Source organism: Pollicipes pollicipes, unplaced genomic scaffold, assembly GCF_011947565.3.
Source record: "Pollicipes pollicipes isolate AB1234 unplaced genomic scaffold, Ppol_2.1 Scaffold_6686;HRSCAF=7923_pilon_pilon_pilon, whole genome shotgun sequence".
Lineage (NCBI taxonomy): Eukaryota > Metazoa > Arthropoda > Thecostraca > Pollicipedomorpha > Pollicipedidae > Pollicipes > Pollicipes pollicipes.
The window spans coordinates 4,382,594-4,406,811 of NW_023596921.1; the positions used below are offsets into that span (position 1 = coordinate 4,382,594).

The 24,218-nt window shown below is 50.1% G+C and overlaps 1 protein-coding gene across 1 annotated transcript in view; it reads right to left on the reverse strand.

The window, feature by feature from the left end:
* The window catches only part of LOC119107076 (neuropeptides capa receptor), a 93,268-nt gene that overhangs the window by 27,153 nt on the left and 41,897 nt on the right, over positions 1 to 24,218 (reverse strand). Inside the window, exon 5 of the mRNA XM_037230435.1 lies at positions 7,229 to 7,328. Coding sequence (XP_037086330.1) covers positions 7,229 to 7,328 — 100 coding nt within the window. The remainder of the gene's footprint in view (positions 1 to 7,228; positions 7,329 to 24,218) is intronic.

A 24,218-nucleotide genomic window follows, 5' to 3' on the forward strand; every position in this document is an offset into this window, starting at 1 on the left:
TCGGCGCTGAAGCCGATCAGATTTCCATGACGTACTTGGAGCAGTTTTACAAAATCAGTGCTGAAAAAGCCAACCGAATTTCCGCCACTGCGAGCAAAGTGGAATGAAAAGGGTCAGAGATCTATAACTCAACAGAATATGCAGCACCACCTAATGTTTTTGCTGCCTCTTCTGATGACTTGTAGTCACCTTGGTTGGGCCTGGCGCATCTGGGGGTACATACCCAACCTCTGTCCTTTGAATCCCTTATCGTATGTTGTGGCACCTCATTTCGCCGTAGAGTTGGTAGATCTATCGCTGACAATCGCTACCCAAACCGGTCTTGAGCCTACAGTTTTCGACGTCTTGCCTACCACCATTGTAGTGCAATCTACAGGTCATTTCTGTCACGTCTTCGGTAACTTTGCCGCTTGAATAGGTTGCGAAATTTGAATGGATGGCACCCAACCCAAGGAATTTTTTGGATCATCAGAAAAATTTGTTTTCCGTGAGGTTCATGTCGGGTTTTGTTCAACATTTGACATCGACTCCCTTTCAAAACGATACACTTTGTTACTTCACACATAAAAATGACGTGAGCTTTTTGTTCTTTGCTTTGCGGTACTTATTTTTGTAATTTTTCAGGAACAATATTGCACGCAAACCAACCGCGGGAACCCATTAAACAGCGAGGACCCAGTCAACAGCGAGTGGTTCTGGATCTTCACAAAGTAATGCAAATCATTGTCCCTGGAAATCAAATACAAACACAGACGCAGATCGGAGCTCCCTTCTTAAACTATGCTGCCCATTTCAGATCCTATCGCCACAACCTTTTATCCCTTCATATTGAAATTATCGGGATACACCTAATGGGAAACCAATGCTTTCTTTTTTGTACTTCTTTCACCGGACTGCAAACCGGACTCTTTGGGATTTTCCAAGCGTCTTTTCGGACGCAGCTTCACATCCTGACCAAATCTGCACATGGTGCTTTTCCTGCGATCTTCTTCACGTATTTAATCCGAAGGCAAAGTGCCATTGCCGTGTTAAGTACCAATAGGACTTAGGCAAACAATGCAGGAGCAAGACAAGTTCGATTACCAACGTGCAATATTTGAAACGAGCATTACAAACGCACAAGCAGGTCGCTCTCGGACACTGTACGCCATAAATTTTAATATATTTCCTACTCGGAAAGGATAAATGCAGCTCTCTTGCAGCTGGGATGGTCTCCACCAGCCTTGAACCCATGACCCTCAGAACGCCATTTATCTAAGCTGAGTACTATTATGATGCTCGTAATCTTAATTACTGTCAGTATTAAACACCGGGCGGCCGATAAAATATGCCACACTCCAGCACCACAATTTCCAGTCGATCACGGTTCTCTGCTCGGCTCCCCACGTGATCTTCCGCGACGCGATTACAGATCTGCCATGCTCGTAAGAGCGCGCTGAGACTATCTCCAGCGGGCTTTCCGGCGGGCGGCGCCTAGCAGCGCCGGGGGGCGCGCGGCTGCCGCGTCTTCCGTGCCGGCACGACTTCCGTCAGACTCGGAACCGAACGGCGCCAGGCTGGTCTCACTCCCCGCACTTATGTTCGCCATGGCCCTTCGCCATGGCCAATATTGTTGCTCTTTCCGCCACCCATGCGCGGCCGTCGGATCATCTTCGCCGGACTACGGTACATGGCAGAATATATAAATATATTACTAGCTTTATCAAAATCGCACTTCAAGCGCTGAGCTCTAATGCAATGACATCACGACAAGCCGCTCATTACAACAGGCACACGTGCTGCACAAGTGTTCACCGTTAACACTGAGTGCGGGTCACTGTTAACATCAAAAGATGCAGGACATATGGAATATGCCGTCATGAATGAAGCGATAGGGCACATTTGTTGTCGTCCGGATCGCTGTGAATACACCCCAAGCCTTTGACGCTCTTCAGAATCTGTGTAAATGGTGCCATCAATGAGTTGAAACGTTCACCCTTTGTGAGAATTTTGCAGAGATTTCCTAATGCAGCGCCCGCGTCCTTGTTAAAAATCGCATTGCTTGTAAACTGTTTGGTTGTGAACTCGCTCAGGCCTGGACGGTTAAGTGACCAAAATCACCACCGTGGGAGTGGTATAGTTTTCGGTGATTGTGACCAACGCACTTTGCAAAGCGCAACTATTTTGCATGGAGATTGGCCATAATGATTCAAGGTCCACGCCCATGTAGTTTTAACGAACAAACAGTTGTGCAGTTAAGCACAAAAAATCATACTATTAAATAAACTAGAAAGCAAACTAAACCCCAACTATTCCAAAAAGGCGACACTATCCGCCCTCTGGTCGAATGCTAGCGGCGCTATCAGTCAGACGCGCTGAACTTGCTGAATTTTTTTGGAGACGGTGCATTTTTTCCGATCCCTCCTCCCCTTCCCCAACGTCTCAGGGGAACGGGCGGCTGTCTAGTGTGACCGCCATTCTCACCCCATCCCTTTCCCGGGGCGTGTGCGGGAACGGGGCGGAGAGGGAGTGTGCGGTGTGACCACCATTCTCGGCCCCTCCCTTTTCCGGGGCGTGTCCGGGAGTGGGGCGGAGAGGGAGTGTGCGGTGTGACCACCATTCTCGACCCCTCCCTTTCCCGGGGCGTGTCCGGGAGCGGCGCGGAGAGGGAGCGTGCGGTGTGACCGCCACTCTCGGCTCTGTCACCCTGGTCTCATTCATCTGGCAGCGATCGATCAGCGGCTGGCCTAGATTGTCGCGCCCTCCCCAGCTGCCAGCCGCCTCAGTGCGGCCTCAGTGCCGCCTGAACGCTGCCGTCCGCGCGGCCATTCTCATGGACCGCGCGTCGTTATCGCCCCTCTGCCCGGTGTCCATCCGCGCCAGCCCGCGCCGGCCCGCGCATCGAGCCAGGAACAGTGGCTCGCACCAGCGGGAGCTGAAGAGGACGGATACGCTATGTCGGCGGGGATACTCCCGTGTATCCAGCGCAGTGCGTGGATCGGGATAGGCATATCCGGGACTTCGGGACAAGGCCAGCTCCGATTCCCACGGCCGCACATTCTCCGATCCCGGATACCGATGTCGGAAAACCGTACTTTCCCCGGGGGCTCCCCTTAAAAGAGGCCTCTGTTACAACTTATTTTCGAACAACTCTTTAAGTGTAATTACCATTGCTTAGTGATTATCAACAGCGGGCAGCTTGCAATTATTTGCCAACTGCAAGAACGGAGCTGGAGACGAGCCTGCTTTATTGCAGCTCCAGCTCGAGCGCATGCCACCGCTTTACCGTCTCTCACCCCTATGACTGTGACCAACGCACTGCACAAAGCTAGGCGTCATGGGTTCATTTGGCAGTTCATTCAATAATCCAAACCGGCTGACGAAGATATTGGGGAGGAGCTTGATCGCGTAACTATAACACGCAGATAATTTAACGATCAAATGTTACGCATAGATAGACCAGACCATCACCACACATTTAGACAGGAGTGACACCACCGAGAAGACGGGGACGAGTCTCCCTGTATCGTTGGATAGAAGGGAACGGATTCTGATCCTGACTGACAGCCGGCAGTGGGCGGCCAGAATGACAGGAACCAGCTTTAAAATATTGTCTCTGAGTGACTGGGTCTATGCTTTCTTCACTTTTGCCTACAAACACATTGGTAACGCGCTTTATATCTTTTGATTCCCAAAACGTCTTTAAAAACATTAGGTAGCTTACTGAAATAAGTTAGATAACATATGAGTAAAATGAATAAAAGTGATGAGCAATTGGTTCCTTAAGTTATACCCCGTGATCTCCGCTGTGCCAATGACCTAACCTGTAACAAGATATTCAAGAAAGTTCTGGGACATGAACGAGGATAGAACCGAGAAGAGCACGTCCCCGAGCGAAAGGCTTACACTAGGCACTGGTCCCTTCCAGGTATTTGGGCCAAATTTGCAAGATTTCAGAGAGGAAATTTGCCATCTGGGCCCAGGCGGAAAGGTTTGGAGACGTGTCAGAAGATATGGTTATGAAATTTCGCGGTTTACGGTGCAGCGGTAGGGGATCTTTAAGGGTGTCACAAATGTCACGAACGTCAACATTTTGTTTTTAGGAACATACTGCCTAGCGTAATCTTTGTCGCTTATTCAAATGCAAATGTCAAGGCGGTCTTGTATGATTTTGGTCACCATAACCTTTGAAAGGTCTAACAAGGTCACTGACCTGAAATGGGCATGTGATCTTTGCCTAGTGCAGGTACATGGGTTCTGGGGGCACTTTGGAGACCAACCCGGAGATTGACATTTTTCAACCTTATTTGACACGAAGATCATAACCTAAGACCCTCAAACTTTGACATAAGTGAGTTTAGGTGCAGTCCAATACGCTCTGTGAATTTGGTGTTTCTAGCTCCCTTCGCTCTTAAGATCTCAGCGAGGTCAAAATGATCCCCACCCGAGGAAAGGGTATCCAACCACCCATCCGGGCGCATGTTAAGGGAGGTTGGGATGCAATACCAAGCTAACCAATAGGGTGCCAATGCATGCAATTACAATAGCTTCAGAGGTCCCGCTTGGGCCTGCCAGTCAGTCTTTTGGACCGGCCAGTCACGCTTTTGACCGGCTTATGTTTTTGTAGCCACTGATCGGAACACCGTAAACTTTTCAGCAACAGAAACCACAACTTTTGAAAAGCTATGATATAATAGTGTCAATGCATTAAGGTCCAGTGTGTTTAATAAGGCGGCGTGTTTGTGGATCGTTCCAACATCACCAATACTTCACCATATAATTTGATTAATATGGGCAACGTGAAACTTCCGAGTCCAAAAAAAGTCGAAAGGAGCATATCGCAGTCCAGATCTCGGTGACCAGACGCCACAGAAACATCCAACTAAAAGGTCAAACAAAAAACGATCAATTGTACGGTCAAAGGTACCGGTCAACGTGCGCGGCACAGTCGCGCCCTCTCACCAAACCGCCTCCTCTCAGTCGTGGCGTTCTCCGTCCCGAGCAGAAACGATGCTGAGACGCATGAATCACATTCTTTACGTCCCGATCAGAGCAAAAATCCTGCATGAATAGAAGAGGCGACTCGGAGGCACGCATAGAAGTGCTGAAGCTCCCAAGAAAACCCGAAGTCCTTAGAAGACTAGGTAGACAGTTGTGGTGACTGCCGTGACCTGGACGCCCCCCCCCCCCCTCCCATCCGGTACCGGTTTTTGTTAGGTGTCGAGCCATGGGTGTAAACATGTCTCTTGGATTGGGAGCAGGTCAGATTTGTGGCGGTTAAGCAGGATTCTGGAGGGAACAGCCTGGCCACAAAATGACTGGAAAACGTAAATGCATGACGTACGTAAATGTAAAACGTATTTGACTGGGAAAACGTAAAACACATGTTTTCCATGGAGACAAAACTGAAGGGGACAAAATCACAGTTTCTGAAATTAGAGGGAGAAATTGCAGAAGTTGTCCCCTCCCCCTAAGACCTCAGTGGCTACCCTCATTTAACTGCCCTAGTGGATATCTGGCCTGGTTTCCCCCTGCCATTGTGGCTGAAGACGTCTCTGCTAACGACCGTCGATGCTTCGTCCCCCGAGTGTGGGCAGCGGTAAGCGAGTCCCGCCCTGACCCGTCCTGCGACGTGCAGCAGCTCTCCTCGCATGTCAAGCGTGAACACCACACCCATGCTGCAAGTAATTCCCGTCTTGTCCGAATAGGGGGGCGCCCTTCCAAGCTGTTTCAGCTCTCTGTTGTTGTCGGACGTGGTCAGCAGCCGCGTGTCGTCCCGGCTAAGGTTCGGACGTTTCCGTGGCGGAAATGCTGCAGTGATTTCTCCCGCTCAGTTTTGTTGCCAAGATGACAACGCGGCGTGGCCATATTACCTGCATTGAGTGTTGTTATTTTTGTACTGGTTTTATAAGCGTTCTGTGCTTGTTAAGCAGACACTCAATGCTTCGCATATGGGTGAGCATGTGTTTTGTGTATCATGTTTGCTCAGTATGCGGCATTACTTCCGGTTGAGCTTATTTTGCTAACGGTGCGGTTGACACATTCGCTAAGCGTCATAACCTAACTGATCCGAATTATTTATGCATCGCATGATCATACTGGCTCGGAGGCGCCACACACGGCTGACGATTGGTTGGGGGTATGGTTTTAACATAATTTTTATCGCGTATGGACGCGGGCAAAGATGCCTATTGCCTACCATATGCTTTATGCCTGCGCATTACCTGTTACATGGTCAGCCCATTGCCCATTACAGGTCAAGATCGAAGCCTTGTGAGGCGCCCCACCGTGGGGAAAAACGTGTTCCTACCTCATCGTATGGCAATCCGTTAATTCTCCGACTGGAAATAAAACCTCACAATGTTGTTCATTAGATGACTGGGCACAGCATATTACACCGTATAGATAGCATCATTCTGTTTTGACCCTGCAGTGCTCCACGGGTCCCCGGATGGCGTTGTTACGATCCTGGGATCCCAACATGAAGAACTAGTGCAGGAGCACTGCCAGTCGTGCGTTGGCGGTAGATTGTCCGTTATTGTCTACTAACTTGAACTAAATCAATATCTTGCATCGATTCTGAAGCCTATAACAGAGGCCCATGCCCTGTACAGCCAGAGATGCACATGACTGATATTCATTCAGTCTGAAATCCCATACACTTCATCCATTCCTAGTTTTGTTTCCTGCTCAGTATTCCGCAGTAACGTCTCTAATAATATTCCAGTGTTCAATATCGTCTCGATAAAATATTCCATTAACTCTTGACACCGATAAAAAAATGTCGGCTTCCGGTATTGCCAATAACCAGCTGGTCGCTATGGAAAGCTTTGAACCCGCAGCGAACCCCGCGCGCGCCTGCGCGCCTGGCTGGAGCTGTCCTGGTGTTCAGCTGACGCCGACAGCCGGGCTCGCACCTGGCCGTTAGCAGGACTCACGTGGCCTCGAGCCGCAGCACAGGCCAGCGGGAGCCACGCCACACGGCATAGCCCCAGGCGGCCGTGTCAAGACGCTGCTCGGTGGAGTGATATTCCACGGTACCCACGGGCGAGGAGAATCACTCGATAACTGGAAACACTTGAGAGGCGGGGACGAAACCAACGCGCCCATCTATTTGATCGAGCGTTACTCCAGTCAAAAATTCATGAGGTCAGAACAATAAAACGCGATGAGCAGCGTGACGCATGCGCCGACTCTATCCTCAGCTGACGTGACCTTGCCGGCGACGCCGGGTACGAGCATGACATACCGAGCATGCGCAGAATGGCCTTGCGGTTGCCTCGCTGCCTGGCCTCGCCGCCCGACACGCTGCCCTCCAGGTTACCGCCGATCGTGGCTGCCCGCCGGATCTGGAACAGGCCGGCGCGCCGTTGGCGTGTTGCATGAGGGCCACGTCAGGCGGACAGTCGACGTCATTACAGTAGACACAGAGCCCAGAACGGTGCTTTGCCCCCATTGATGGCGTTTCAGGGGAGTGTGAAGTAGACATGCATTCACATAGCACAGCTGCGGTAACAACATTCCGGATGTCCTGGTTGGTGGTGTTTCGCTGCTCCACGTGGCCCCCACATGAAGCCGCGAGTGGTTGATGACCGCTCCAGTCGCGAGGCAGACAGGCCCCGTCGCCGCGCTGCATGATCGGATGACGCAGCGGTGAAGGCCCATTCATTACGCCATCTCTGGTGGGCGGCTCCTCCGCTGACCGCACTCGTGAGTGGTGTTAAGGTGTGTGCTTGTCTGCTGACGATATTGTCGCAGGACTCAGCGTGTCTGTAATCTGCTGGCGGTCGTGTGGTGCGGTATGGCGCTTGCGGTATGGTGATGCGGTGTCGGCGTGTCGGCTGTCTGCTGGCTGTATTGCGGCGTGGTGTCGGTGTGTCGGCTGCCTGCTGGCTGTATTGCGGCGTGGTGTTCGGCGTGTCGGCTGTCTGCTGCTGTTCGGCGTGTGCTTGCTGGCTGTATTGCGGCGTGGTGTCGGTGTGTCGGCTGTCTGCTGGCTGTATTGCGGCGTGGTGTCGGCGTGTCGGCTATCTGCTGGCTGTATTGCGGCGTGGTGTCGGTGTGTCGGCTGTCTGCTGGCTGTATTGCGGTGTGGTGTCGGTGTGTCGGCTGCCTGCTGGCTGTATTGCTGTGTGGTGTCGGTGTGTCGGCTGTCTGCTGGCTGTATTGCGGTATGGTGTCGGCGTGTCGGCTATCTGCTGGCTGTACTGCGGCGTGGTGTCGGTGTGTCGGCTGTCTGCTGGCGGTATTGCTGTGTGGTGTCGGTGTGTCGGCTATCTGCTGGCTGTATTGCGGTATGGTGTAGGCGTGTCGGCTGTCTGCTGGCTGTATTGCGGTATGGTGTCGGTGTGTCGGCTGTCTGCTGGCGGTATTGCGGCGTGGTTTCGGTGTGTCGGCTGTCTGCTGGCGGTATTGCTGTGTGGTGTCGGTGTGTCGGCTGTCTGCTGGCTGTATTGCGGTGTGGCGTCGGTGTGTCGGCTGTCTGCCGGCGGTATGGTGGTGTGGCGGGGGTTGGGATAGGGGTAGCGACGGCGAAGTGAAGAACGCGTCTGTGTCCTCGCCCAGTGCTGCACCGGAGCCGTTGGTACTGGCTGTAGCCGGATTGGATGAAGCCTTCTCAAGGTATATGTGGATCGGCGATTTGCTCACTGCATCGGCGAACAATTTAAAACGGAGCCTTGATCCAGCTGCCGCTGCTCTGAGCGAATCTGTCGCGGCGGACGGGCAGCCTCATCCGATCTCATTTCATCGGTTTGAGAAAAGTGTTACGATTGGCACATTGAGCCAGCCTGGAACCGGCCTGCAGATCCATAGGAAATCCCGAACATACGAGTGAACAAAGCGACGTCTGAGCTCTGAGCTGACTTCATGCAGAACTCCGTGCAAACTTTTCCCCATCAGTCTGGCAGCGCAGTGCTTTTGCCGCACGTTCCCCGTGGCCGCCTGACCCTCGGTTCAGTAGGACCGGCGCGGCCTAGCCCATTGCCGTGACCTCAGGGTCAGCGGGGCCGCGGCGGGCACTCCACTGAACCCCTCCACCCTGTGGCCATTGCAGCAACGCACCCTCCAATCCTTCCGTTCCAATATTGGCCGACGGCTTTATGTTTTGTTTTCCTACAGCTGTCGCCAACCGGAATAAATAACATTCAGCACCAATAAGCCACACCATGCTGGGCCGTAAACCTGAGCGGGGTCGCCAGCGGGCGCCAGATCCTTTGGCCCCGTCCGCAAGGTACGCGGCTCAGCGGATGCAGCCCCTCCCCCCCCCCCCCCCTCCAGCAGCCTCTCAGTCAAAAGAGTGCGGGTCGTTCGTGCCCAGGGACCTGGGTCGTAAAATTTTTACTCCTAATTGGACGCTTAAGTTGCGTTTTAGGGCGAACAATCCTGTTTTACACCGCTACGATCGTGTAGCCCACCCGTCCAGCCTGCCGCGCCGCCCTGGGCCGTGGACGCTCGGCCGACCGTGAGGAGGCCGGCCGCCGGACCGACTCTGAGTCGTTATTGCCGGCGGGGCGAGGCGCCCGGCCGCGCCACAATAGCGCCGTCTGCGCCGAGGCTCGCCGCGCGGCCGAGTCAACATGCCCTGGTGGCGCGATTACTCAATTATCGGGCAGGGGTGGGGCGAGTGGTCAGTGTCGTCAATGTGGGTCACGGGGACCGAACCGGGGCTGTCGGCAGTCGATCGACGAGCCGGCCGTCAACCGAGGCGCTGAGTCCAGATGTCACGCGACTCTGCCGTCACTGAAGGCGGGGAGGATAGAAGGAGAGGTAGAGAAGAGAGAGAGGGACAGAGAGAAAGAGAGACAGAGAGAGAGAGAGAGAGAAGGTGTGTGAAAGAGAGAGAAGGAGAAGGAGAAGGAGCGAGGGAGAGGGAGAGGAAGAGAGAGTTAGAGAGAGAGAGAGAGGGAGAGAGAGAAAGAGAGACAGAGAGAGAGGTGTGAGAGAGAGCGAGAGAGAGAGTGAGAGAAAGGGAAGCAGAAGGAGCGAGGGAGAGGGAGAGGGAGAGAGAGTTAGAGAGGGAGAGAGAGGGAGAGAGAGCTAGAGAGCGAGAGAGAGAGAGAAAGAGAAAGGAGGGAGAGAGAAAGAGAGACAGGAAGAGAGAGAGAACGTGAGAGAGAGGGAGAGAAAGAGGAGGAGAAAGAGCGAGGGAGAGGGAAAGAAAGAGAGAGAGTTAGAGAGCGAGAGAGAGGGAGAGAGGGAGAGAGACAGAGGGGAAAGGGGGACGGGGGTGTGTTCCTAATTTTAAGAGAAAGGTGTCAATGAGTTCGTAGGATTCAAGTTCCGAATTTCATTGTTCAATTGGGCATGCATAAGGTTCACCGTCAAGATTGAATTGAAGCCATCGGCGGTATTACATATTGAGCTATTAAAGCTACATTATACAAACATTCTATCTAAACGGGGGATGCACTTCACTCTACTGACCGCCATCGAATATCCAGGCATCATAATGCTCTCCAACGCACAAACCAGCTGGGAGTTGAGATTGTCAGATGGACAGGTAGGCAGAAAACCACTGCTCGCAGGGATGTGACGGTCCTTTCACGCCGCGTGCGACCCCTCCCCCGACGCTTCACTACATCCCAATTAAGAAAGCACCGCATGCCATTTTTTTCAGCTATATCTGAAACTCTACCCTGCCTTGTTTTATCAGTACCCCGCGCATCAGTGATATACAACTCTATAAGGGCGCTGGCTGCGTGACTAGCGTTTCTAGCTTACATTACACACAAAAAGTGCAGAATCTCACCGCACCCTGAAGAGCGATTTCATCCAACTTTTCCCAATTTCCCCGCGCCATTCATACTTTCTAACTGACATTGTTGCTGTTTTGATCCGTGGTAGTGAAGATGCCAGGTCCGCCTCTTTCGCTTAACCCCTTTAAAGCGTAAAGTACGTTGGCCATCCTGCGGAACTAGCGTCAACAGCAAGCAATTTCCTCTGGAACTTGAGAACGGTCACGTTTTTGTTGTGCTGGTCTGGTGTCCCGCCACATCTGGGCGGCTGGCACCGAAAGGCAGGCCATCGGACGCGTCCGGTACGAGCCTCACATGGAGAATACACAAATGAACGCGTCCGTCGCCAGATCTCACACGGAGAACACAACTGGACGCGTCCGTCGCTAGGTCCCACATGGAGAATACACAACTAAACGCGTCCGTCGCCAAGTTCCACATGGAGAACACACAGGAAGACGAATTCAGCCCAGGGCCTTACCCAGAACGCACGCTCGCACGCGTCTGACCCTGAGTCTTACACGTAGAGTAGCACACGAAGACTGGACGTATTTGGGCCGAGGTGTCGCACGGAGAACATGCGCCTGTCGAACAAACGCCGGGCGCCTGTTCCCAACGGCGTCAATCTCGTTGCGTGTGCGATGCCGTGGGGCTTGATCGTCGAGCGCTGTTTCTGACAGCCGATCATTATGTTGACATCGCAGGCAGCAAAATTGGCGGAAAAGGCGAAATCTTGACTCCGATTTCGTGCGACGACATTGACACCTGCGCAGGATGAGCGCTGGTACGTGACGCTGTCTCAGGAGGCGGAGACAGGGAGATGTTTGCAGGCAGGCTGGCGCACCTCTAGGCACGTGACTTAGACGCCCCGGGTCCGCCTCAGAAGCCACGCACGCCTCCGTCGGGCCGCCGGGGAGAATAGATGAGACAGCCTGGGAGAACTGAACACCACGCGGGGAGATTGCTTTACTTCGTTCATGGTGATAGCGTGGTGATTCAGAGCTTGGTGTGGGTTGCGATTTTGCTATCACAAACCATGCGTTTTGTTCCCACAGAAGCACTTGGTCCTGAAGGGAGCTAATGATTTACGGACACCAGAGGTTTCTGATTCACATTGTTGGCACCGAAAGACTGACGTACTCGTACCACCTCTTACATAAAAGTACTCCGTCCTTTCAATTTGACCTTGTTAAAACTGCCGGTTGTTAAGTTAACAGTGGAGCTATTTTCACAACGTTCCTTCAGAAAGACCGGGCTGTGATAAGTTCCTTCATCAATGCTGTCACAAAGCCTCGCGGCTGTGGTCGTGCCCGGCCGACTGTGGTGTCGCGGTGCCCGCCGACTGTGGAGTCACGATGCCCGCGGCCTCGGCCGACTGTGGTGTCTGGGTGCCCGCGGCCCGCCCGACTGCGATGCCACGGTGCCCGCGGCCTCGGCCGACTGTAGTGTTACGGTGCCCGCCGACTGTGGTGTCCGGGTGTCCGCGGCCCGTCCGGCCGCGGTGTCACGGTGCCCGCGGCCACGGCTCAGCCCCCTGGCTCGCCCGCTTACCGGCCCGTTTTACCTTGAGTGATTCAGCTGCACTTACTCCCGACTCAGGATGAACCGAGAAGTGTGTTAAAGGCGTCTTGGAAATGTTGACTGGGTTTTTGGTACGTTTTTCGAATAAATGATGTCCATGTTCAGCCTGCACCCAAATAAAAAGCTGTTATTCGACTTGGAACACAAATTAGTACTGCGGGTAATGGGGCAGGATAAGATCGAAAATTGCGAGTTGTTAGGGGAATTCGCTGCATCAACAGGAACAGCAATTACGTTATCGCGTAATGGTCACGCATTTGAGGGCACAAACGAGACACATAACGAAACACGTCGAGGTAAATGCGCACACCTAATAGCAGATGTAGTTTGGACAACATGAGTTTTTCAGGTCACCGTATTTATTGGTAGAAATATGAGCGTTCTATAATTGTCTGCAATGTTTGCTGTCCCCGTGGATTACGGCTACTCGACATGGTTTCCAACGCCGTGGGTGCGTTTCCCGCAGATAATGACAGCCGCGCGGTAATCCCTGTGAGTCGTCATTCGGACCTCCGAAGTGGCTTCTTGTCCGATGTGCGTACCCTAGCCTCTATACAGGCCATAAGCATTTGTTCATAATATAATTTGAAGTATTTCAGCGGGATGCATTTTAAAAATGCTGACCATTCAAGAGATAACCTTTTGATCGTGGTACTCAGTCCCACTCGGCATTAGCAAGGTTTTTGCCTGTGTCAAACAGCAAGCTCTTCTCCACAATCCTTCATCCAGGTGTTCAGAGAGCGCGGTTTATTCAACACCAATAGCTTAAAGCTTTATACGCTTAGAAAGTCCGTATTTGCTTAGCCGCAAACAGCGACACTAAGGCCAATGTCGCGCAATGACAACATTTCCAGTCCGATCTCTAGCAGGGGCACACAGGAGCGTGCTGTGGCGCACATCAAAATAAGCGTGCGGTGCAGCGCAGCGCGCTCGTTTCTCAGATGGAGCACAACGAAATGCTTCGACGGTCGCGGCCTTCAAACGAGGTATGAGATCGGCTTGAGCCACCTTCCGCATGGTATTGGGTCAAATTACCGACACTATGCACAATATCGAAATGAGGTTGAGTAACTTCACAATTTTTTCGCTTCGAAATGTCCACAAACATCACGATGTCCTGTAGGGAGAACGGAGCATTCAGTAGGGACACTTGCACTTTAGAGAACACGACGATGGCAGTCTGGCACATACTCTTGAACATCCAGTTAGTGCCGACACACGGAGGGATGCCGACGCTACCCGTCTTTCAAATGCTTTCCAAACGCATCTCTGGTGATGATAATCGCAATGTTGCGACGTCAAGTGAGATTGTGCGAAACATCATGACACATCTCCGCGTTGTAAGTGCGGAGATGCGTTTCCCTTCTTTCTCACTTATGCCTTTCGCATATATATCTGACAATGATTCATGCAAAGCAATACGTTATAACAAGGCGAAAATCTAAAGCCATATGGTGAAAGGAGCTTGGTGAATTGTATATTTTAAAGGAACATGCCAACAAGGCATGTAAGACGAAATTAAAGGAGAACAGGGGATATATGTGATATTAACGGTAAAATATACCGTATGCTGTACCAATTTTGGTCAGCAGATGCTTGAGGTCATTCAAACGCTTTCAATGTGTACATGTGACCAGCAGACGACCGCAGAATTGTAAAATAAAGATCGTTATGATGATTAGATGTCCGAGTCCGTCCAGAAGCTAGAACAGTTCTCCGAAACCAGATTGCTCAGCGAGCAAACCTTTAAAGCTCACGATGTATGCCATCTTTCACATATAAGCAAAAGTGGTTGCCCGGGACTGCAGTGTTTCCATTGTTTTTAAGCCCGACCAGGAAGATAACAAAAACCACGTGGATGCAGTTCAAAAGCCCGAAGCCAAACTAAGTATGGCATCTTCTTTGCAATACAAGGTGCGCAAAAAAGGTCCGGAAGAGACCTTTACAAACACTACCGAAAGCTAGTTTGAAAATGAAAGCGGAAAAACACTGATCGGGCATTACCTGCCTGAAAATACCACAAGCAACTAGGTGAGGGTGACTGGTGAGGCTCGCAGCATCCGCATCCAATGTCCAGCGATTGTGGCCATCATGACATCGTTCCAGGTAAGATTCGTCCTGATAGGCCGCGCCCACTGATAGTGGCCCTGCGACGCGAGTGCAAAACCGGTCCTCCTCCGCCCCGCATCTCACCTCAGGAGCGGCCGTGAATGCAACACTATTCACCTCAGTCCTGACCACAATCCGGAGAACGACAATAGGAGCAGAAACTGAGACAGGAGCCTCGCAGCAGAGGAGAGACCGGTCGAACTCAGAGAGGGAGAGCTAGGATTGTGACGTGGGCTTCTGTAAGCTCCAAGGTACCAGGTGATCGAACAAAAGCAGCGGACCGGGGCCAGCGCCGGTGCGGGACGGTTGGCTTTGCAACAGAATATACAGGAACGCAAGGGATTACGGCCTGGAATATGTAGCACGAACTCAGGAACAAGCGCACGCACAAGAAAATTGCATGCTCTTATTCATGCCATTGATTATGAGTGGTAAATATGTCAAGATACATTGGTTAAAATGCAGCTTCATATGCTAATACTGATCCAATCCCAAGAAACTGAATGCAGTTTTGCTTCGCGAAGAGCATGAGCAAAGCGGCTTTACTGTATACGTATACAGATGCATATCCATTTCCAAACGAATAACGACGTCGCTTGCATGTTTTTCAGTGATTATTTACTCTCCATACATGAATTTGGATCCCGAGCAGGCTTACTTGGGAACTCAGGAGAAGGAGAGTTGTAAAACCGGTTTAGAATGAACTCGACCGGGCTGAAGTTTTTTACACCACCACACTTCATAAAGCAGCGAGGGTAAGGAACCACCTATGAAGCCGGGATCAGCTGGTTCTAGAGGTGGTGATGTATAAAAGCCCAAATACGGGTGGCGCCAATTAACTGACGCCTCGTGCACGATGCTGAAGACTGTGGGTTCAAGCAAACCATCTCAACTTGCTATCATAGGCGGCCGTACCTACAAGAAAATATACAGGGGTATGAATCTGTCGAGGGCACCAGAGGGTCATCACACATACAACTTTTTCTTGCCATCCATAGCTCTTTCTTAATGCAACATATTTCGGTACCTACACAAGCCATGCCTAACAAAACGCATGGCACTCTGGACTTAGTGTTATGTCATAAGAGGGCATGGTCGCTGGTATGAGGCACAATGCACCATATTAGGAAATGACTCATTGGTGGAAAAAATGGTCACCATGATTCCCCTAGCTTTAAGGTAAGATGTTATATGCCTCGTGACTAGATGAAAAACTGCACAAGGGACAGCAGACAGAGGAAGGTTTGCATTTATGGCCAATGCGAAGGAAGTTTCAGATGAAGTGAAAAACGTCCATGATGAAAATGTGCCTTTTAGAGCATGCTAGACGGCGTGCTCAGAAAAGTGGAACAATACCATTTTTCTCTGAGATCTGCAAGAAAATAAAACTAGCATGCATACGTCAAGGCAAGTTCAATACGACTAAAACGTAAACAGAACTAGTTGCATGTCTGCTGTGGTAAATCCACACACGATCTCGAAAAGTCGAAATTCAAGAGAGCAAAAATAAGCCAAAAAGCACTCCAGGACGCGGAATCTAAATTATCGACGCGAATTAACTCAACAAGCCGAGGCTTGTTCTTCAGTATTCTGACAGTATGTGGGCTTTAGGCTAAGACCTGAGTGGGGACCGAAGAGTTGAATAGAGCGGACACTACCAGTGAATTTTCGGCCGGGGAGAAAGCTGAGCTCTTGAATGTCTTGAAAGTTTTTCAGTTAACATTTTACCAAAGAAAACATCAGCAATACTGCGAATCACGAAAGGGAGTTCGCCGGTGGCAATCTCTCCAACATGGAACTAAATATAGAAACAACATGAAAGAACGTCTGAACACGTCAGCGTCAGCAAACTGCACGGGCCAGATACGTTGCGCATCACGGTCCTGAGGAAGTCCCACTTGGTTGGTGTTTTTGGGTAAAACGCACCCGAAATAACTAGAATATAGATCACTGTCATTGAACTGGAGAAAAGGTGAAGTGACACCAATCTACAGAAAGCGAAAATGAGCAGCCCCGGAACCCACCGTCTAGTCAGTTTAATGAATGTCAGCCGCAAAGTTTGCCATCTTTTGTTCGAGACGCATAACTGAAACATGGCCAACAAGAGCTAGCCCACCGATAACACAGGTAAATTGCTGCACAGTTATGACATAATTCTGCAATTCCACATTAACGAGACCAAATTTATCCACAGCCAATAGCGTGAAATATCACCTAACCTGGGCACATTATTGCGCAGATTTTCGAAACAGCGTTAAGTTTTCGATCTGTGCGGACATTGAACTTGAAAAGTAGATAAAACCATGTTTTGGTCCCGTTTCGCTTAGAGCCCTTTCGGCCAGTAATGACCATATAATGACATGGGACGGAGTGTGGGGAGACCACGGGTGCCTGGGAGTCCTCCGCCAAGGCCTGGCTCACACAGGGATACGCTACACGGGGTGCGTGCTCAGCGCTCGGCCGAGGTACCTGACAGGTCACTTAGGCGCGGTCATGACTGGCGCCCATAGTTGGCCCCGGATAAGCGGGGTGTCACGAGGACTCACTCGTCCCGCAGGATGGAGCGAGAAGGAGAGCAGGGCAGAAGAAAATGTGATCAAGCTGCAGCCTTCAAGTTTTCCGTACAATGGAAAAGGCGAAGAAAGCAGAGCTTGAGATGATTTGATGACAGTACTTATGAAATTAAGCTTTTTTGTGGCCAGGGAAGACCAGCATGACCTTGCATATAGACCCAGGTCTTGCTGGGTCAATATGCAGGACCATGCTGCAGGCCACCCGGAACAAACTGGTTAACTTCTACGAACGTCACGGGTCGTCACGCTGATGTCAGGCACGCTGTTGATTTGGGCATCACGGTGCTTAGACCCTATGCAACTGATCGGTCTATTGCCGGCCGTCGTCTGACGGATCGAATGATATGTGGACAAAATAACAAGGGCAGAAATATGCGGACTTTGTATCACCAGACGTTCACGAGGGAGGGGGGTGGGGGGGGGGGGGGGGGTATTCAGTACAAATTCTCACACACACTGTTGGATCCCGACTGGCACTTTTGAAATGCACGCCGGTGTACCACCAGTAGATACCTCGACTAGTCGACGGCACGTTGATAAACGATCGGGCGATGGAGGAGCTGAAGGCCGAGCTTCACATAGTAGCACCGACTACAGAAGACGACTCTCCATTCTTACTTACTCTTTCGCCTATCTCGCTGGACCGGACTGCCTGATTTTCCGAAACGATGGCCCGAGCATTTTTGATGCGGACAAGGAGAAGGTAAAGTTGTTTTACGAGACAGAGCAGGTCAGTCAGATGTGTCCGGATAAGGACGACTGTGCCACCGTCTGACAGCTCGGTTGAATCCAGAGTCGAGTCCAAAAAAGACTTGTCTTGGGAACTTGTGTGAAGTGCATGAAGTTTACCAGCGGGACTAAAGACACCCTTCCATCAGTTTCTCGACATTTGCTGCACTTTGTCCGAAGCACTGCGTCTTGGCAAGCAGCAGTATTACACATTTGGTATGCGTGTGCACATACCATCAAAGCCCATGGCTGCTCATATCCGCTCTCGGCTCTCCTGATCTGAAATACTGTGACCTCCTTTAGCACGCTGCACGTGATACAGAAAACTGTGACTGCATGATGAGGGATTGTGAAGACTGCCATGGTGAGGACGGGATGGTGGACTCCTTGTGGCATGTGCTTTCGGACAAGTAAGAGCATAGCGACGGGGGTGGTACAACCCTTGGTGATGATATAGATCGTGGGATTCGGTATAAACATTGGGTGAACACGGATCGCTGTGTGCTGGTGAAAATTATGGGAACAGAGGAGGACAACATGAGATCTCTTCGCCAGTAAATCGAGAAATTGACCAGAGACCACTTTGTAGCCGATAGACAGGGTCGGTACATTGCCCACCCAAAGGCTACTGGCAGCGAGAGCGAAGTAGTTGTCCAGAGTGACTTCCCTGAAAATTATTCATTCGTAGCGCAAATGCGGCCGAAGGCCTTCGCTGGGACTCCTCTCAGTGTACTGTGCACCCGTTCGAAGCATACTGGCGGGAGAAAGGTGAGTTGTGCCACCAGAACCACTGTTCTATTTCTAATGGTTCAAGAATGTCACTGTCATGGTTCATGCGTTTTTGCAACGGCTTGTCCCAGACCTTCGTGCCAAGGTGCCCAATCTCAGTCGCCTTTTGTTTTGCAGACGGCAGCGCCGATCAGTACAAGAGTAAGTTCAACTCCACCAGTGTGTGCCACCACGAGGCTGATTTCGGGTTGTCCTGCGAGTGGCCTTTGTTGCCACGTCACATGGTAAGGGCCTGTGATGGCATCGGGAACACGACTTAACGTGTCACAGCACAGGAGAGCTTGAGGCTAACTCAGGATGGGCAAATACTGACGGCGGGGGACGTGTTCAAATTTCCATTCGAGAAACCGGTCAGCAAAACCATGCTCATCTATGTCTCCGGACTTGAGGTGGAAAGCTTCGCGAACCACCCCACCGAGCGCGTTTCGGAAGTCATCACGGCGAGGGACATTCAGGGCTTTCATAAGTTCCTACCAGTGATACCGACGACTCCGAGGGCTCACCATCTGTCCACGGACGCGGGACGTGTGGTAACAGTACGACGGTTATATTGGCTGTGAGCGTGCCGACGCCAAATTTATGGTCGAAAGAGCAAGCATGTCATATGAGTTGGCTTACAGATTAAGCAAGCCAACTTGCTTGCTCATGCTGCCACACACACACAAAAAGATCGTATCACCGCTGCTGTAAGTCGTTGTATTGTATGATGCCTTCAAGTCAGCTCATTATGCTACGCTACTGCAAACGGCTCATGGTGGTGATTCGCTGCATAAGCAGCTTACGCGCCAATTTATGCGGCCATGTATGTCGAGTGACGAATATGAATATGGAAATTCCTTTTTGAGTGGAAGCCACTTCATACTGTTCTCCCCACAACACTTCCAGGCCGTTCTTAAGCCGTAAGCTATTCAGAATTTTACACGCACGTGCACAAGGAAACACACACACACCACACACAACACACACACACACACCACACACACACACACAAACACACACACACACACACACACACACACACACACACAGCACACACACACACACACACACACACACACAACACACACACACACACAACACACACACACACACACGCGCACAGCGCACACACACACACACACACACACACACAACACACACACACACACGCGCACAGCACACACACACACCACACACCACACACACACACACACACACACCACACACACCACACACACACACACACACACACACACGACGCACACACACACACACACACACTACACCACACACACACACACACACACCACACAACACACACACCCGCACCTGCACCCACACCCACACCCACACCCACACCTACACACACACACGCACACATGCATATATATATATATGGTTGCACGCCAAAGCAAATTAGGCGTGTTTGACCTTCTTCGGCATTTTTCAAGCTTTTGTATAATGCGTTGGTCGTTTTCGGTGGGTTGATACAAAATGTTTGTTTGGTTAGTGCCATGATCATTTTCAAGATGAATAAAACACGTTAAACACGCAGTGACAAGCATAAAACAGTACCGTTTAATCGCATTAACACAAAACACATGGTCGAGGCATTTCAAAAATCACGTTTTCACCATTACATTGGTGAAAACGTAAAATTTCAAACAGGTAGAATTGTGTCTGGAATTATATCATGCAACATTATAATGTTGTTTTTCAAATGTCTTGATCATGCATTTTGAAATCATATAATGAAACAAAATCCTTGTCTACGTGCCGCGCCTGTGAGTGCATGTTAAAGCGCAATATTTGCCTTCAAAATTATTATAAAATTTGTATTTGTATATGTATATATATATACATATATAAATATTATATAAGTCTGCTTGAAGTGTACATCTTAACTAGAAAACTTACATGTACTTAAAATTTTCAACATAATTATGGCATTGAAGCCCGTAATTGGTATGATCTGCAAGATCTGAGTAAAATAGGCCCTACATGCCAAGTTGGTAAAAAAGTGTAACTTTTAAAAGGTAAACGCTTTTTTTTAAAACTTGGTTGCAGTGGGCAAGTCATTACAGTAAATTTTTGCGCTTGGAAAAAATAGCAGTGAGAATGATCAAAGCTATAAAGAGCATGTGACCTTGGGCCACGACGTCACGGTTTTGAAATTAGCGTGAACACAAATTTGAAACTACCCAAAAAATGCACTGGATCATTGCCAGCTCAGTGATTTTAAGCCTTGCGCAGTTAAAGTTTTTGTATTTCTGAGTCCTCCAGGTTGCCCTTGTTAGCTGGCTTTCTAAAGCTGCCCAACGCTGCAACCCCTCAGCCGATACTCTAATTTTTCAATGGCACAGCTACAGTCGGGGCATAAGACAACCTCACGCTGATGCTTTCAGCGAAATAAAAATATGGGGCGTTATTTTGGCCTCTTCGCCTGTCGGTTTGTTATGGTATGGGCCTTATTTCGTTCACAAATAGATGGCGTGCGAGTCAGCATACGTCAGACAGGGAAGGTCACCTATCAGCTGCGGTGGACATCTTGGGTTGGGGCATCATAATCCTGACGGCTTCTGAGCTTGTTCAGTAGACCCCGTCCTTACATCTGCGGGGGCATCAAATGGCCACCGTTCTTACATGCAGACCAAAACACCTTGTAAGGGGTTTAGCGCTGTAGTTGCAGGTGTTTGCATGACTTCTTGCCCGCCGCCGTTATTCTGGGTATCTGGACTTCCGGCATTCCTCGTAATTACACCAGCATCGCATCCTAAAGAGACCACAATTATATTTAATTTTAAATTCTAAATTATTATCTTATTTTAATTTTTACATTTTATTATAAAAAGTTACCTCTTATGTACCCTCGTCAGTTACCATATAGCTGCAATAAATTGCATGCACAAGGTATATTAATCGCTTCCTTTCCGTTGATGTAGCATCCCTTATTCACCGCTCCATCCGAGGTTCATGCGACGCCTTACCTCAAGCCTGGTGCTGTCGTCAGTCTTGAGCCGGCCCCACGACCGCCCTGACGGGGCCCCGCCTGAGCTCGCGCTCAAGCCCAGGAGCAGGGTCTCGGCGTCCGATGAGGCATCGGGGTTGAGACCTCACACAATGGCACAATCGTTCCTCCCTATTCACGCCTCGCCTTCACTTCAAAGCCCCGCGATGGCCCATTCGGACTGAATGGGCTCTAATCCACATCATGCCAAAACGAATGACCATTGATGCGACGCAGTATGTTGAGGATTATAAAATGAGCTCATTCATATGTTATCGTAGTGCGAATACATCACAAATCATAATTATGTACGTTAGGCATCGTTTTGCTGTGACAAGTTAAGACTAGTGTTTCCAAACCACCTTAGCCTCATTTCCTCATGACCATGGATTGCATTGTAATTTATCCGAAGCAAACGGCGAAGCTCAATAGACATAAGCCCCGTGAATTCTTCAGATTATGGTGAACAGGACTATACAAGTGACCGATAAGTTCAGGACAGTGCTGCTCACAGCGATCGTATTCGGGAGACACTAACGAAACCTTAAACTTAAACCCTCAATATTTCGCTTAAGCCTGAACACTCCAAGTGCGTGAAACCACTGTTGCTTTTCCACTACGATAGCAGCTCTTTCTGCTCAGTGCAGTCGGTGCATGACAGTCCATATGGGAACATCACCTCGGACCTTAAATATACCTGTCGGCACTGCCTGGACGTTGCTTCTTTTTGCTCCCGGATTTTCCTTGAGAGGACTACTTGACTTGGCCTTTTCTGACTTGGCTAAAGCATTATTCCCCCTCCCCTCCCCTAAGAAACTCGGATTCCTCCTCAGTGGAATTTGATGCGGAATGATGTAAAACGCTTCGTTCTTCTGTATTTTGGTGATCGCATGGTTATAAACATGGTGAGTGTAAAATTTGCCACCCCTTGTGAAGAATGAAGCTCATTTTTGTGCCTTGGAAAATGGTAGCAAGGTTTTCCATCGACAAGCGTTTCATAGCGAGCATTGTTGAATTTCTGACTTACACTAAAAAACGATTTGATAAAGGGTCACGCACTTCTTTTCTTAAACAGCCGGGCTCATCACCTTGTTTTTATACATTGACAACCACAACTTAGTCGGAAGTGACGATGAGGGCAACGTGTTTAACCGCTTTGACACCTATGCCTTTCACGGACCTTAATTCGCTCTAAGATTGCCTCTTAAATGTGAAGGATGAGGAAGTTTTTTTAAACAGCACGGAAAGCTTTCAGTGGAATGTCATCACGGTCGATCTTTTCATCACCACATCTTTTAAACACAAAATCCGGGGGTAAAGTAATTCGTGGCTGACTTCATCACAGCCATATGTTAAGTTAAATTTCAAAAGCCAAGGTTGTTAAATTCTCTACTCGCGTGCGCAGCAATCAATTGAGTCATCTTTAAGACGCCTGACTAAGTGTTCTTCAACAAAATATATTCAAGCTTTGGGCGGTAATGTGAAGCCTCATGTCGCGGGGGAAGCCCTTAGCTCGCTCTCGCGATGGATGCCTTTGAACGTTTGTTCCGTGAGGCGTCACATTTGCGCACAAATTGTCTGCCTGTTGGTAAACCCGACGTCGGTATATCTACGCTGACTGATGCGTCGATAATTAATCAACCGAACCAACAGGCAAATGCCGTCGGTAAGACCTGGCTGTTAGAGGCTGCAGCGAACAGCAGCCCATAGCAGCCTCGTCGGCGAGGGAAGTTGTCTGCCACGTGGAGCACAGGGAAGCGCTGGCCCAGCAGACAGACTCAGTGTAGTGAGTGCAGGGAAGCGCTGGCCCAGCAGACAGACTCGTTTTTAGCGCTCGTTCAGGTGCCCTGCCTAAAGTGAAGCCGGTATTTTTTCATAGAGCCGAGCGTCATCCTTGTAAGTGGGGAGGGGTGTCTTCACAGTGTCGCAGTCGCAGGAGCCGAGCGTCATCCTTGTAAGTGGGGAGGGGTGTCTTCACAGTGTACTGCAAGTCGCAGAAACCCTCGACCTGCACGTGTGAGCGCCCTGGGAGAAGCTCAAAGTGATTCAGAAACGTCTGTCTGCATTTTGCTGATCTGTGTGAGGGTGTGAAAGGTTGTATCCGTATGATGTCTTGGAGCACAGGAGGTCTGAGCGTGTGAGTATGTTGGCGGAGGCTGAGATCATCATAAATAAATCAGTTTAGGAATCTTGCTAGTAAAACGTACAAAAATGCTAGAAATGTGTTTTTCTCACTTGGAATCAGGCAGTGACGAAATGGATTTGCACTGGGTGAAGCGCTGCGAACGTGCGGGTTACGTGTTTAACAAAATATTTCGATGTCAGTGCCTTATTGTGAAATGCTACGTTTCTGATGGAGCAAATGCTTTCGCTCCAATGAAGACTTCATCGTTCAACACAACAGCAGTATAACAACCAGCTGCGCGAATTCCGAAGGTAATGAAATGGCGAAAAATAGCAATGGGTCAGTTTCGAGCCAGGACCTTTGGAGCTGGCTTATGTGCAAACGCTATTGGCAAGGCTACCGCATCGAGACTCTAGTCGTCCGGCATTCAACGTGTCTTAAGCTGTTGATTGCTGCGCACTCCTGCTGCGCGCAAAAGTTTCCAGGTTCGTAAATAGCTGACAGGGTTGAAGATTGTAGCGTTTTTTTAAGAAAAGCTCTCGCCTGCTCATGTCGGCAATTCATAGGTTTAATCATCACCAGACTCTCCGCAAGAGGAGGCACAGCATGCC